The 14,974-nt window shown below is 37.7% G+C and overlaps 2 protein-coding genes across 2 annotated transcripts in view; one reads left to right on the top strand and one right to left on the bottom strand.

Moving 5' to 3' along the window:
• LOC104967371 (ribosomal protein S6 kinase alpha-2-like) overlaps positions 1–6,144 on the top strand; it is a 7,269-nt gene extending 1,125 nt beyond the window's left edge. The window contains exons 2-8 of the mRNA XM_010796780.1: positions 1,085–1,201; positions 2,871–2,952; positions 3,559–3,639; positions 3,950–4,029; positions 4,454–4,560; positions 4,652–4,689; positions 6,071–6,144. Coding sequence (XP_010795082.1) covers positions 1,085–1,201; positions 2,871–2,952; positions 3,559–3,639; positions 3,950–4,029; positions 4,454–4,560; positions 4,652–4,689; positions 6,071–6,144 — 579 coding nt within the window. The remainder of the gene's footprint in view (positions 1–1,084; positions 1,202–2,870; positions 2,953–3,558; positions 3,640–3,949; positions 4,030–4,453; positions 4,561–4,651; positions 4,690–6,070) is intronic.
• A 2,588-nt stretch (positions 6,145–8,732) lies between these two features.
• rnaset2 (ribonuclease T2) overlaps positions 8,733–14,974 on the bottom strand; it is a 6,531-nt gene continuing 289 nt past the window's right edge. Inside the window, exons 2-10 of the mRNA XM_010796472.1 lie at positions 13,865–13,942; positions 13,665–13,719; positions 12,288–12,343; positions 11,864–11,921; positions 11,473–11,537; positions 10,695–10,808; positions 10,513–10,558; positions 10,311–10,385; positions 8,733–10,141 (exon numbers count right to left, since the gene is read on the bottom strand). Of these exons, the coding sequence (XP_010794774.1) occupies positions 9,953–10,141; positions 10,311–10,385; positions 10,513–10,558; positions 10,695–10,808; positions 11,473–11,537; positions 11,864–11,921; positions 12,288–12,343; positions 13,665–13,719; positions 13,865–13,935 (729 nt within the window). The 5' untranslated portion in view covers positions 13,936–13,942 and the 3' untranslated portion in view covers positions 8,733–9,952. The remainder of the gene's footprint in view (positions 10,142–10,310; positions 10,386–10,512; positions 10,559–10,694; positions 10,809–11,472; positions 11,538–11,863; positions 11,922–12,287; positions 12,344–13,664; positions 13,720–13,864; positions 13,943–14,974) is intronic.

Below are 14,974 nucleotides of genomic sequence, written 5' to 3'. Positions count from 1 at the left end.
GTTGTTGTGTCCCTGAGACACTTCACCTTAAATTGCTGCTGTGGGGATTGCCCACAGTATTGAGTATGTAAGTCGCTTTGGATAAAAGCATCTAACAAGTGACATGTAATGTAATGTTGTTACAACAAAAATATTCGAAGGCTGAAGTTGAGACATAATAAAAAATATTTTCTGGCAAGCTTTCGATGTGGGTAAACTATAAACAAAGTGCTGTTCTACTCACAGACTATCACACTACAGAGAATTGTTATATAATTATATTAGAAATTGCAATCTTAACAAAAGCACATCTTACTGAACATGTTATCATATTTGAGCTTTTATATGGAATCTGAGATTCAGATATTACTCTTATTCCAAATACAAACCTTCGTACTGATTTAATCCTCACAAAAAAGGCCTCATTGTATTCTGGCACAGGAAGGCAACAATTCTACAAACCACAATAAATGTGTACATTTAGAGAAATAAGCTTTTGAAATATCCCATCATTTTACAAAGTATAAAACATGTACTTCATTAAAGCTTTGGCTAAATTACAAACCATATTTGATCATCTTAAAACTGATGTACGTCTGTGATTGTGTTAAAAAGATGGAACCACATGAAAAACATCAGAATAGGGAACTCTTTATCAACGTTTGCAGAAAGAAATCTGCCAGCCTTTTACATTTATTAACCAAGTGCGTGTTAAGTTAAACAGACGTATCAAATGGGAAAAAGTGCACATGGATATGACAACAGCACTAAGCCCGGATTCAATCATTATTATTCTTTTAAACGATCAACCCTGTCAAGCTAAGAGAGAAAAACAATTTACTAACTTTAATCTTTCTAGTTCTACTAACTCCTGTTTGCATTTCAAACTTGATTGAAAGTGGGATATACAGATCTTAACTTCTAAATGAAAACTAACCATCGGTCTTTCATGTATTTATAAGAGGGATTTAAGTTGTTTTTGGTGGTTGTTACATTGATACAGATGTAACATGGTAGATATTGCTGTATTGCTGAAATGTTCTTTATTTGCAGTTACGTAAATAATGAACTAATAACGATGTCTGTCTGTCTCTCCTTTCCCCAGGATGACAGTATACTTAAGGAGATTGACATCAGCCACCATGTTAAGGAAGGCTGTGAGAAAGCAGACCCCTCCCAGTTCCAGCTGCTCAAAGTGCTTGGACAGGGCTCTTATGGAAAGGTAAAGTAAAAAATGTTTTAACCAAAACTACTGAGACCTGAACACCTCAAATGACAATACACGTGAAGGAAATGTTAAAGAAAAAAAATCTACAAATCTATTGCATCAGACTCCTGACCTAGACAGTGCAAGTCAAAAGAAAACCAATGTTACTTAGAGCTCAATGCTGACTAAATACAGTACCAGATGAAGGCTCTCTGTACTTGTCTGACCCAGCAGGATATCACTTGGGTAAGCATTTATTCAGCTATACTACATGTTTATAGTAATAATTGCACTACAATATTAGAACATCTGGGTCAGAATTTAGACTTTTTCTGCTTCTGACAAGTGGCCACTTTTTGTCCGTCTCTTCTGAAATGTAGCCTATTTGTCATTGTTACCAGACTGGGAAAAAATGTAACACATCATGTAACCTTGGTCTTTGAATATTTTTAAGCTAGGAATTGTTCAGAACAAAAAATATCTACCATGGGGGCACATGACCAAATTGTTTTAGCTGACAACATTTAACCTACAGTATATTTGGCAGATCACAGGTGCTAATTTAATTAACTGACTCCAGTCCACACACTACAGTAAATGGCCAAAAGTATGTGCACACTCATGTGTGATTGCTCAACATCTCATTCAAAAACAAAGGGCATACTATGCTGCTTTAATAGCCTTCACTTCTCTGGGAAGCTGGAAAGAGAATGCAGGGATTGCAGTCTCCTTGCTGCTCCCATTCAGACACAAGAGCAAGGTCAGACACTGATGTTGGGCCATGAGGACTCGTCTGTATTCATTCCATAAGTGTTGGATGGGGTTGATGTCGGAGTTTTGTCTGCAACAAGTCAAGTTGTTCCTCATCAAACTGAGGAAACAATGTATTTATTTGGCTTGATTTGTGTATGGAGTATTGACAACCGAAACAGGAATGGGGTTTCCCAAACTGCAGCCACAGAATGAGAAGTATATCATTGTAGGCTATGCTGTCTGATATATAATTTCCCTTAATTCGGCTAGAACAAAAGGTGCCCTTTCCAAAGTGTAAACATAAGCCTCAAAAGTACACAACACAAAAGTATGAGAGGAATTTCCACTTATTTTAGCCCATAAAGGTCTTTGCTGAACCGGACTGTACTTTACCGCCAATTCTTTTAAACTTTTTTTAGATTAACAATATTGCAAGTCATGACACAATTCAATTTGTGAGCACCTCTTACTTTGTTACTCTATATGAGGTCCGAATGTGGCGGACACCACAAGCAAGATGCACAAGAGATCAGGAGTAGGCTAAGTCACTGCATGGCCCGGTTAGCATGTTAGCATAGCTAGCCTAAACGGCAAGGCAACTCTAATCATAGTTGTTGTCCATCACAGTGAGACAGTTTTGATGCTTTATAAAAAGTGATGGGAGCTAACTTGCACTTACCTTAGCTCGGTGAAGGCGGGTATAATGGTATAATGTAGCATCTGACGCAAAAGTGATATTAACAACAGGTGTGTGTGCTGTTGTCAAGAAGGGGGATTCCTCTTGCATCACCTGTATGACGTCAATTCATATACAAAATACTTCTGTTTTATTTCTCAACTAATGTTGACATAGATGTTAAACTCTTTTTAAATTGTTAGCACTGTTGAAAAAAAATAGCATATTCCCAAGTGATGATAGTGATGATTTCAGGTGTTTCTGGTGAGAAAGATCAGAGGACTGGACAGAGGACAGCTGTATGCCATGAAGGTCCTGAAGAAAGCCACACTGAAAGGTAAACAAAAAACAAGATAGAAATATTTTAAGGATGGAACAACCAACCTTATCAAATCCCATGTAGGCTAATTATATTTTTGAGAGAAATGTACTAACAGAGACAGTCGATATGTTTTGTCTTGTCTTGTGATACTTTTTATTTTCAATGTGTATGCTCACTGAGCTCTCAGAGTGCCTTACATTCAGTAGCATTTGGGGTATAAAAGTTCTACTTTTGATACATAAGAATTCTTTGGGATTATTGAAGTCCTAAATGAGGGTGTACTTTGAAAGCAGGTATATATTTCATGTGCTAAATGAAAAGGTCTTTGTACAAGTGGTAATCCTCTTAACCTTCACCTCTTTGAATAGTTATGGTTCATCCTGTCAAGGTGAAAGAAGCTGAAACGAGAAAACATAACTGTTATTATTATAGACTATAGACCAGCAGCACCATAGGATGGGTTTAATTCAATTTACATGTTTCAATCAAGTTAATGCAGTTTATCCTATACAAATCAATCTCATGGTATTAGAGGCGTAATGTGATTTATCTGCACTCAACTATATAAAACGGAAAATTATGTAATCAAACAAATTATTTTTGCCCCAATCTCCTTCTTAGTTCGGGATCGAGTACGGTCAAAGATGGAAAGAGACATTCTGGCAGAAGTGAACCATCCTTTTATAGTTAAACTGCACTATGGTAAGTCTGCTGTCTAATGGTCTTTATTCAGGTTAAATGTAATCTCTGTTTCTCAGAAATCACAGTGTATCACCAAATACTGTATAAACAAGAAACAAGAGAACATTTTGATCGCAAACATTTAATGTATGCTAGTTGGAATTACATTCTTTGTTGAAAAGCTCTTGGTTAAATGCTGTTATTTTAATACAAATACACCTTTTTTTATAAATTAAATGCATTCTCAAATAACGCAGAATACAATACAGCCCGAGCAATTTAGCGTCATATAACTCAGTGTAACTCTGTGTATGTGTATTTTTGTACATAGCCTTCCAGACAGAAGGAAAGCTCTATCTGATCCTGGACTTCCTCCGAGGGGGAGACCTTTTCACCCGTCTTTCAAAGGAGGTAAGTTTGCCACAAAGAATTGCAAGCCCTTACTATTTAAGGTCTACCTTTGGCTGTACACTGCTTATCTCTTAATCACTAGCAGAAGTGAATAAACCTGCAAGAGTTGTCCTTGATATTAGCTTGGTCTCTCTTATTTTCATGATGATGTATTATCAGGAAACAAAGACCACTCGAGTCTGGGAGTTCTTAACGAAAGAAAGTTAAAGATAATATTTAAAAACATCAACAAGAGGTACATGCAATCATTTTTTTAATCATTTTTGGAAGAGTTTGGTTTAAGTTCTTGAGACAAAGTGAAAAATGACCTTACTAATCATAAAAGTTAGAAGCAAACATGAGCCATCCTGCTTTTTATTTGCCTCAGTTGTTTCCCTGTTTTATTCTTTTTTAACTAGCACTTTTATTGTCCTTATTTGTTTAGGTTATGTTTACAGAAGAGGATGTGAAGTTCTACCTTGCAGAGTTGGCCCTGGCGTTGGACCATCTACACAGTTTGGGAATCATCTACAGGGACCTCAAACCTGAAAAGTACTTTCTCATAAAGTCCCCCTGTTTTCCATTCATTTATTTTTTACACAATCTTTTTTTAACTGCTTTAAATGTTCATTTTACCCAACAGTATTCTTCTGGACGAAGAAGGAAACATTAAGATAACTGGTCAGTACATTCAACTGTAAACAATCTTCTGTCTTTTTATTCATCTTCTATGTCAGNTATTTAAAAAAATGATATTTTTAATATTGGGAGAAAATCGATACATCTCTAAGATGTAAACATGCAAACATATTGAGGATACAACTACTAAGGATTTTTAAGAGATGTATCGATTTTCTCCCAATATTAAAAATATCATTTTTTTAAATAATAGATTCAATGTTTAGATTATAGATTGATCTTGGATTTCTAAAATAATCTTATTCATTTTCAAAGAACAGCTCACTGCATTATTTTTTTTTAGTCCATGCGCCTAGCATTGTGATCAATAAATCCTTTATGGTATTTTGTAGTGTGATGGAAACTTCTGGAGCAAAGTGAGTCACGAGGAGAGCAGGAGCCTGATGACAAACACTGATGGTTTATTATGGAGTTACGGCCGGATATTTGGCCACACATGTTCAAGGTTCAAGGCTTTTATTGGTCATACGTACATAGCTACAGTGTAGTTATGACGATGAAAATCTTAGGTCACAGGCTCCTCCAACAGTGCAACACAATAAAACAGAAAAACAAGTAAATACAAAAAGAAAAATACTAAAAAAGTGAAATAGTGCAATAAGAGTCTATATACAACTGATTGGAATATGATATATTAGATAAATAATTTCTAAGTTGCAGCCAGCTTAATGTTATGGATGTTGTTTAAAAAGTTCAGGTGTTTAATAGTCGTATGACCTGTGGGATGAAACTGTCCAGAAGGAGAGATAGTTCAAATAGTTTGAGCATTCCAGCCCTCTTGGCAATTTTTGTATAAAACAGAGGGGTTGCACTTTAAATCCTAAGGGAGCCATTCTTAGTGTGACAGGGAAAGAAAACAAACCTGTCAGCATATCAACAGTGCATTGATATCAATGGTTCTTCTTTCACAATATCTCACACTTGACACACTTGACTTGACATTAATTGGTTTCAATGCCCTGTTGCACTTATAATCTGAAGCATATATTATAGTATGTGGAACTCAAATGATGAGTATTTTACTAGAGACAATACAACATGCTTACAGTTTATTATGTGTTTTGGAGCTCAAAGATGATGAGATGGTTCTGTCCGAACCACCGAGGATGTGAGTTTCTTTAAGTGGTTACACTTAAAGAACAACATAATGAACAACATAATGCAACATAATGCATAAAAGTTATTTGTACAATTAAAATTTGTACAATTAAATTATACATTTAAATCAAGCATAGTATAACAACTGCTATCACCTGCTGTAATATCAATGAATAGGAATTGGCTTGAAGTTTAAAACGTTGTAGTAGCCAGTAGCAATTTCCCCCTTTGTGATTACGTAGTTTTGTATTTATTCTTTAAATAGGAGGAGTGATGCCTGTCAACCAGAAGGAAGCGGGTTCAAGGCGTCAGCCCCCTGAGATCCTGATCAGTAGCTGACCCTGAACTCTGACCTTCCCATGAAGGAGAGGAAAGTGAAAGCGATCTTCCCCACATGGAGCATCAGAGCATCACGTTGTACACGATGTGGACAGGCAGACAAACAGGTAACAAACACAGACATTTGCCAGCCAGAAAGACTAACAATCACACATCACAGGTAAATAGCCTGTCAAGATGATTTATCAGCACTCGGTCACAACTACAAGGACCTTGGAGGGGAAGACTTCTATTTATATCTCAGACTAACAGGTAGATGTGCTGCAAACAGCATACTGCCTCTCTCTCTTCCCTGCTGGTTTGTTTGGGCTATAAATAAACCACTGAATCAATCTGTCTCTATCCATTTATCTATCAACCTGCCTGCTCGACTGCTTGTTTGCGTTTTTGTCTTTCCGTGTCTCCCTGCCAGTCAAAACACAGTGTCTCTCTGCCCATCTGGGTTACTGACAGACAGGCAGAGGAACTGCTGTAACGATGCTGCATGACGGCTGAACCACCCCACAACAAACCAAATAACACACATTCTTCCCACACCCTTTCCCATGTGCTCACAACCTTCACACGCAGCCTTATCTACTGTTGATATGAGACGGCTGCTGTTATGGCCCGAATATTCACACAAACGCACACAGTGCAACTGTGACGCAATCCCCCCCCCCGCAGATTTGCACACATGCACTGATCTGTAGTTGATGGAAGTTTGTGCTGCTCCTGTTTGGCTCACCTCTAGCTGACAGAAGCCAGTGTTGTTCTTGTTCCTCGCCGCCTTGTTCTTCAGGTAGATAGAAAACCATCTCCGCACTGTGAATTTTCGCGTGCTGGTGTCCATGGCAACGGGCAAACCTTTGCATCTATCCCATAATGATGAACATCTCCCCGCAGGGTGGGGGGGGTCCTAAAGTAGAGATGCAGGGACAGAGCTTTATATATATATCTCTTATAGTTATCTATTTGTCCCGCAGTTCATCCATGTGCGCGTCCTCAATGCAGTCGTCCCTCTTTAGTGTTCCCATCATGCACGCTTGCTGTTCGTCTCTGAATGTCGTGTCCCCCCCTCCGTCTCTCAGACGCAGTGTACGCCAGTAAGCACGCAGACAGAGTTGTAACAGAGCCGTTAATCTGCGCAGACAGACAGAGAGACAGACAGACAGGTTGACGGCCGGGGCAGGTGCGGCTGGGCTTGGGATTGTCTTGTGTTTTGCAGCCGGCTCGCTGCCCGAGGTGACGAATAAATCTGTTCCGGTGAATCACGAGAAGTGTGTGTGAGCTCCCTCTTCACATCCCTGCTTGTGCATGTGTGTGTGTTGTTCATCCCCTGCTGCCTCCCTCCCTGTCTCTCTCTTCCTCTCTCTCACTCTGCAGAAGGGATTGTCACCAGTCACATTGTGTGCCGGCAAGCTCCTGACCCCCCCCGCCCTCCCTTATTCTCCCCTATTCCTGCCCCTCACCTCCCTCCCTGTTTCTCCCACCAGCATACAGCAACAGCTGGTGAAGTCACATGGTGTTACTCAGCTACCTCTCTCTGTCTGTCTCTCTCTTCCTCTGTCCCTTCTCTTTAGCTCCTGCCTGTCATCCAATAAGACACATAGACAGAATTAAAAACCGATGACAACGTGAAAGTAGAATGCAAGCAGCAGAGGTTTGTGGGGAATACTGTGGCTCAGATTCAGTGACATCACATGGGAATTTAATGTAAGGACAGCAATCGGTGTTGCAGTCAATAATGATGAGAAATTCCAGGACAGGCAGAGTACATCGTGATCCAGTTGATCACTTGGTGTGTGTGTGTGTGTGTATGTATGTGTGTGTGTGTGTGTGTGTGTGTGTGTGTAGGTACTTGGATCTGTCACATCAGCAGCTTTGCAGAACTGCAGTGTTACATAAGCAGGGAGGGAGAGGGAGGGAAATGGAGACCGAATTAAGTGAAGGGGGGCATAGTGGGGTTTTATAAGATTAAGAAGCAAGGGGTAAAGTCAGGACTGCTGTTCTACCTGGATCAAGTGTCCGTCGCTGAAGTGGTATTTATTTTATTCCTAAAAAAAGATTTTATATTCTCCAGCCACGGTAACTCGCATAGAGCGCTCAAACTGTGATCCCTAAACTTGGAACGCCAGTAGAAACAGAGCTCATAGAGCTTTTTTCATGAGCTTGACAGGATTTGGACCACTTTTAGAATATAGCTGGGACATAGTGTGAGGACATTTTGGCACTATTGAATATGTAATCAGATGTGTTTAGTCAATCTGCTGTGGGAGGGATCCAGGATTATGGACTGGTGTCTTTGTTCCCCGGGAGGATTAAGGCTCTGCAAGGAGATCACAACATTAATATTCATACACACCGAGTAGATGTGGACAGAGATGGAGAGACATAGTATTTTACTATATTATACAACATGCACAGACAGAAATACATTTGGACCCTAAATTAAGCGAACTTCAAACTATCCTGACACAACTCTTTTCAAACAGATGGTCCTTTACAGTATATTCATTCACGTCGCTCTACAATCAATCACATTAGTTCAAAATGCAAATAGCTGCACTTTAATCAATATGGCAAGTTATATAATGAGAGACATTGAGTAGATATTGAATGTTTTATTGAGATTAAAACAATGGAAGTACAAATGCGAATTATAGGAAAAAAAAACATTTGTTTGAAAAAACATTTGCAACAACTATTTTATCTCTACAGGCCTAGAGCTTGTGGGACACAAATGGTGCATAATAACCTTGTATGACATCTTGTTTAAATGATTGTTTATAGTGTACTTTGAGGTTGTTAACTCATATTAACGTACAATTACAATGTAAAAGAAACAAAAGCATTTCATTTACACATAATATACTATTTTTTTAACACATTTTATTTGTACTTTCTAATCCATACATAATGTTTAGGCTATTTTTTTCAAGTTCTCTATATGACTAGCAGTCCTTAATATCAATAGACAGGCCTAACCAGGCCTATAACAAAACACTGAATAATGATGTAGGCAAATTTCAAAAGGTAGCAATAACTACCACACGTTTATAATGACTAGAAAACGACCACCTTTGCCCCCAAAGCCATTTACAATGTGCACGTGACCCTATAATATTTGGGTAGTGATTTAACAATAAGAAAACCAAGCTATTTTGATGATAATGCATTGGATGAATTCACTTAACATAGCAATAATCAAGAGGCACATAAACACACAAATGTGGTATAAAATATTCCCAGTCCTTAAAAGATTATGTACGAAAGATTGACATATAACCTACCGATAACATAGACTAAGAGTCACCTGCAAATCTGATGTAAGGCTCCACTCATTCGCCAACAAGATGTCGTATATTAACTGTCCAATCTGCCCACCCACCTGACCTAAACTCACCACAATGCCCCCTGTTGAGGCGTGGAAAGAAACATACTGTGCACTATATCGGATTCATCTACCAGCAGCCGTCAGGAAGGCACTGAATTCCATTAAAGCACTACTTGGTAGCGGTGTGTGTTTCCTGGAGCAAAGTACCTGTCCCCACAAGCATGTAAATGCAGTAATAAAATGTTTTCAGACTGAACTCATTGTGAGGTGTTGACAAACATGAGTGTTTAAGTTATGGTGTTCAATTTGAACCCTGAGAAAAAAGGAAATAAGTTGTTGTGCGCAAATGCTAAATAACAGTACAGTTGATTTGTGTGTGTGTGTGTGTGTGTGTGTGTGTGTGTGTGTGTGTGTGTGTGTGTGTGTGTGTGTGTGTGTGTGTGTGTGTGTGTAGGGTTGTAGTGTGCTGTTCGGTTTCAGTCGTATGTTCTTTTATGGAGGTGTTGGGTAGTAAACGGGCACATCCTGGTCACACACACTGAACCCAGATGTCTTGTCGACTGCGATGTGATTGTCCAAGTGTCCCTTAGGTGTCTTTGTTGAATGTTTCTCACAGTCCAGGAGGGTGAAGTCAGAGTTGAAGCAGATCTCAATCTGTCCCAAAATCTGAAAACCTGCATTCTGCAAAACACAAAAACACACAATTTGACAATCTAAAAGACTTTCAGTCAACATTTGAATCATATTTTAAACACCCAAAAGATGCACATTAATATTCCTATAAAAAGGACCATGCAAAACTAGACAGAAAATTGAGGTGGCATTATTTGAATAATATACTGTGTTATACCTTTGCCGGATGGACACATTGGATCTTAGGCTTGACGCTGTAGAAGTTCTCTATGACTCCTTCAATTTGTGAAAGCTACGCACAGACACATTAGAAGAAGAGGGAAAAGGAAAAGTGAGGGAAAGACTTATAACAGACTATAAGGCATTTTCATGAGTTTTTTATATACCATTATTTTAGGTTAAAATATAAATAGACCTACTTTGTAGTAATTTTCTGAAGGGATGATGTCAAACTTTGTCAGGATGCTGAAATAACAGAAACAAAGATATATGTATAACTTTGAGGTTTATGCTCTGATCCACAATGACTTAAAATAAGATTGCAACAGTTGACTTTGCTTCTGAAGAGAAATGTGTATGTGTGGGTGTGAATGTGCTGTACCTGTCCAAATCCAGTTTATGGTATAGTTCCAGGGCCTTGCTGAAGTATTTATGTTGGCTATTCAGAGACTCTGCCTTGGCTGCACATGTACCATGTTTGTGCCACTCATACTTCCTGTGGAAACAAACAAACAAGTATTAATAGGTTTTCCACTGATCGTGTACAAAGAGATGCAAGCAATATCATACTTGATAATAATAATAATTTCAATATGCTTAATTTTTAAGACAAATATTTCCTGTAATCATAGTTAGTAAACATTAAACAATAAATATAATGTGAGCACAGTGTGTTTTTGAAAAAGTGTTAACTATAAGCGTTATGTGCTATATGCATTAAGCTGCATGTTATAGTTTATTCCCAGCTTTAAAGAGAGTTGAATATGCTATAACGTAGACAGAAATGTCCATATATTGCTGTCACAGGACACACTGACAGAAACAAGATGCAGGTAGCTAATTAGAAGCCAACGGAAGTTTTTTAGCCTGTGACGTTAATATTCAGGATACGATTTTTAAATTGGTTTGTCTGCAAATAAGCTAATATGATCACAAACTGTGTTGAGATTCAACACTTGAGAGTATTGACAGCATACGAGTTGTATATCCAAATGAATTTGAGGATGCATTGAAAAATTAGACAACCCGACAAACAATGCATCTCCAATACTGATTTGGTAGAAGTACAGTGCTTTAGTTTATTATACGAGAATACACCCAACTAAAAAGTGTCAGACAGATTGACAGAAACATAATTGAAGGATTAATTGATGAAATACCAGAATCCAGTAGACATGGGGCTCAACAAGTCTGGCCAACTCTTCTTCATGTCTGGAAGCAGGTCCTATAACACACAGCAAACATATTTATGTATATATTAATACACAAGCTAGAGAAAGGAAGGAAAAAACTATCCTTTATTTCCCTTCCTAAATTTGGCTAAGCTAGATCTTACTGTTTTTGTTGTTGTGTGTTTTAGAGTTTTTATTCCATTGTATGAGGCACTAACTAGTATTCCCCTGTTTCTTCTTTGACCTTGGATGCATACCTTTGTGTTTGTTCTTCTTGATACAACCTCAGTAACTAATAGTTTACAAAAATAATATATTAAATGCTTTCATGAATTTTGCAGCAGTTTTGAGGGCGCAGTCAGCCTAAACAATGTTATACCTCTATTTCAGAAGAGTTGAAATGCCACGATGAATTGCAGTCAATCCCTTTATCTGGCCTGGAAAATAGAAGGATTCACAAACACAGAAAAGAGGGAAGAAGAGAGAAAGAGATTGAGAGACGGTAAAAACAGGTTTTACAACATGGCAGCAATGACTTTTCAAAGAGCTGTTTCCCATGCGTTGCATTTCTTCCCCAAAATACTGCCCGACTAGATTTCCTAAATAGGTCAGTAGCAAATGTGTAATACATTCCTTCACTACTTTTTCAAGCACAAATTATTATAGTGTATATATGTATATGTTGTAAAAGCAAACATTTGCAGACAGGAAATGTATTCCTAACAAGGTAATCATAAATCTGACATGCTGATACATGAAGAACACACTTTTCTTTTCTGATTAATAACCACACACATGCATACCAGAGTCCATGTAGCGTCCAGTAGCTGATGTTGGGATGACAGACTGGGACTTCCATCTGAAATGTATTAAAAAAGGGGTTTTGTTATTCCATCAAGACACATACATTTAACTCGTAATTGTATTTTTAACAATAACCATTAGGTAATACTCATTAAGCATCGCAACCTCAATAAATAAGCAAAAAAGGTTGAAAGGAACGCAGAGATAATTATTGAAAGTAGCTCATAGGGCTGCCACTAATGATTATTTATAATTAAAACCATTTTTAATTCTTAGATCAAACAGTTGGTTCATTATTTGTCAGTATCACAAGCAATTATTTACTGTTTGGAGTTGATAAAAGATTTGAGCACTTGATGAAATAAACATTGGTAAAAAGATACAGCAAGACTTTTTTTATGAGATTTATATTTTCAACCACCTAAAATTAGATAGAAAGATCTTTCTTTAACCACTAAGCAAAGTCACACTGTTGATTTTAAAGGGGGAATGCAGCAAGGATGACGTTAAGATCTCCCCCGTTTAGTCTTGATTACATTTCTAAAAATGTCTTGCTAAATAGTTAAAAATAAATGTACTCCAAGGTCATTAAGCAAAATGACACCCAGAGCAAATAAATGGAAAACTAAACCTCCAAAATCACGTTGGCAAACCTTTGCAGACACGCACACAGCTAAGCATATGATACAAAACCACATGTGACTCATGTTTGAATCAGAGAGCTTCTTAAGAAAACAGAAAAAGAAAGAAAAAGAATGCAAAGAAAGCACAAAAATAAGGGAACTGCATCTTCCTGTGTTAAACAGTGTATTGCCTAATAAACCTGATAGTTGACACACAGTGTCTCATGACTCAGACATCACATGATATTTAGGGATTACATTTTGACAATCTAGGGCAATGTAAGAGTGCAACATTGTCTTAAAATGACATTATAAATCAATAATAGATTAAGTTATTTGTTGACTAAAATCGCTAAATTTGAAAACACACTAAAGTTTAGTGAATGAACCAAAGTAGGACTAATCAACCACAGACTGCTGACAGTGTAGATGCTTTGGTTTGCAGAATGACATAAGAATGTGTGTTAAGAGTCAAATCTGAATCTGGTCCAATTATTCACCCCCCCCGCGGCGCGCGCGCGGCGCCGCGCCCCGAAACCCAAACCTTTTTTTTAAAGCAGGTATTATTACTTGTCTAAACAAGAACACCAAATGTGTTATTTGCTATTCGAGCACCTTACTGTAAGCATCAATTGTAATAACTACACCTGTGCTTTTTCTGACTTGATATGCCAAAATGTGGTTTCTAACAGCCCTGTTATATTTTTTAAATGTTGAAATCTAAATAATAAATAAAGGCAAAAAGAAACTCACACCACAGAAGGTGCTTGGCCAGTGGTGGGTCAGGATCAGTTTGGTCCACATATGTCTGAAATACACACACAAACACACATATACATTAATGTATTAGTAAAGTCGATTGTGTTTATTATTCATACAGAACCAAAAGTTAACATCATCATTATATGTAGTTATTAAAGCAAAGACTCCCGTCTCATTAGTGCTTTACTTACGGAGGGGAAATCACATAGGAGGATGACAGGTATGCTGCCAGGCAGAGCAGAAGAAGGGAGCAGAGCCTCATGTCTGACCTAAAGGAAGAAAATACATTTGTCAATTAACTGCTGCTTTGAGGCAGAACTCAGTATTGAAAATGTGAACATCCCCAGGTTTCTATAGCACGTCATTAATACAACATTGAAACGAAAAACCAGAGTGTTGATTTGGTTAAACAAACAAAAAAAAGACATGATCGTGACTGTGTCAAATTCAAATGCTTTATGATTATATGCACAATAGCTCCAGAGTAGTTTTGGCAATACAAACTCAAGTTCGAGACCCTGCCAACAATGCAACAAATAACATACTTAAGACATACAAATAAATTAAATAGTGCAATATTCCCAATTGATGCATTATTAAAAAGAACATTTCTATAAATATAGATTAAGAGCGAAAGCTTGCATCCAATTGCAAAAATTGAAGATTAAACCAGAGTGATCCTGTTTAATATTATTACAGGGGCTCACTCCAAAGGAACATCATGCTCATGTACACAGTGACTGACAGAGGAGAAAAACAGGTAGTGGTTTTAACGGAGGGAAGTGAGTGGTAATAAAGACTACCTGTGGCAAGATAATTAAGCAATCAAAATGAACCTTTAACTACGCATTTCCCCCTCAGATACACACACTATAAGAATAATTCTTTACGCATATTTCCAGGGCCAGTTTAGCAAACATTTGGCCAAATAAATGAAATGATATGAGAAATGATCCAACAGCAGCGTTTCTAACAGGATCCGTCAAATTGTGCTCAAATCTTTGTTGTGCTGAAGTTCCCACTCTTATGATAAAATATTCCAGCTTGAGACATTACAACACCAAGAGTTTTCTGAGAAACGTGACACACTTCAGGCAACAAAGACAGCAACAATGTAAACGAGACTTGCAACACAGCAGCACACTGTGTGACATTAACAGGATATACACTCGGAATGAAAATACGGGGCCAACTTTTAAGTATATTTGCAAGCAGGCACAACAACTTCAAACATGTTTCTATAGTTAAGAATAACTAACATTAACTTAGTCTTAAACTACAATGCGTAACTTAACGTGTAA

This window comes from Notothenia coriiceps, unplaced genomic scaffold (genome assembly GCF_000735185.1).
Source record: "Notothenia coriiceps isolate Sejong01 unplaced genomic scaffold, NC01 NC01_scaffold00037250, whole genome shotgun sequence".
NCBI lineage: Eukaryota > Metazoa > Chordata > Actinopteri > Perciformes > Nototheniidae > Notothenia > Notothenia coriiceps.
This window is presented reverse-complemented; position numbering and strand designations above follow the sequence as displayed.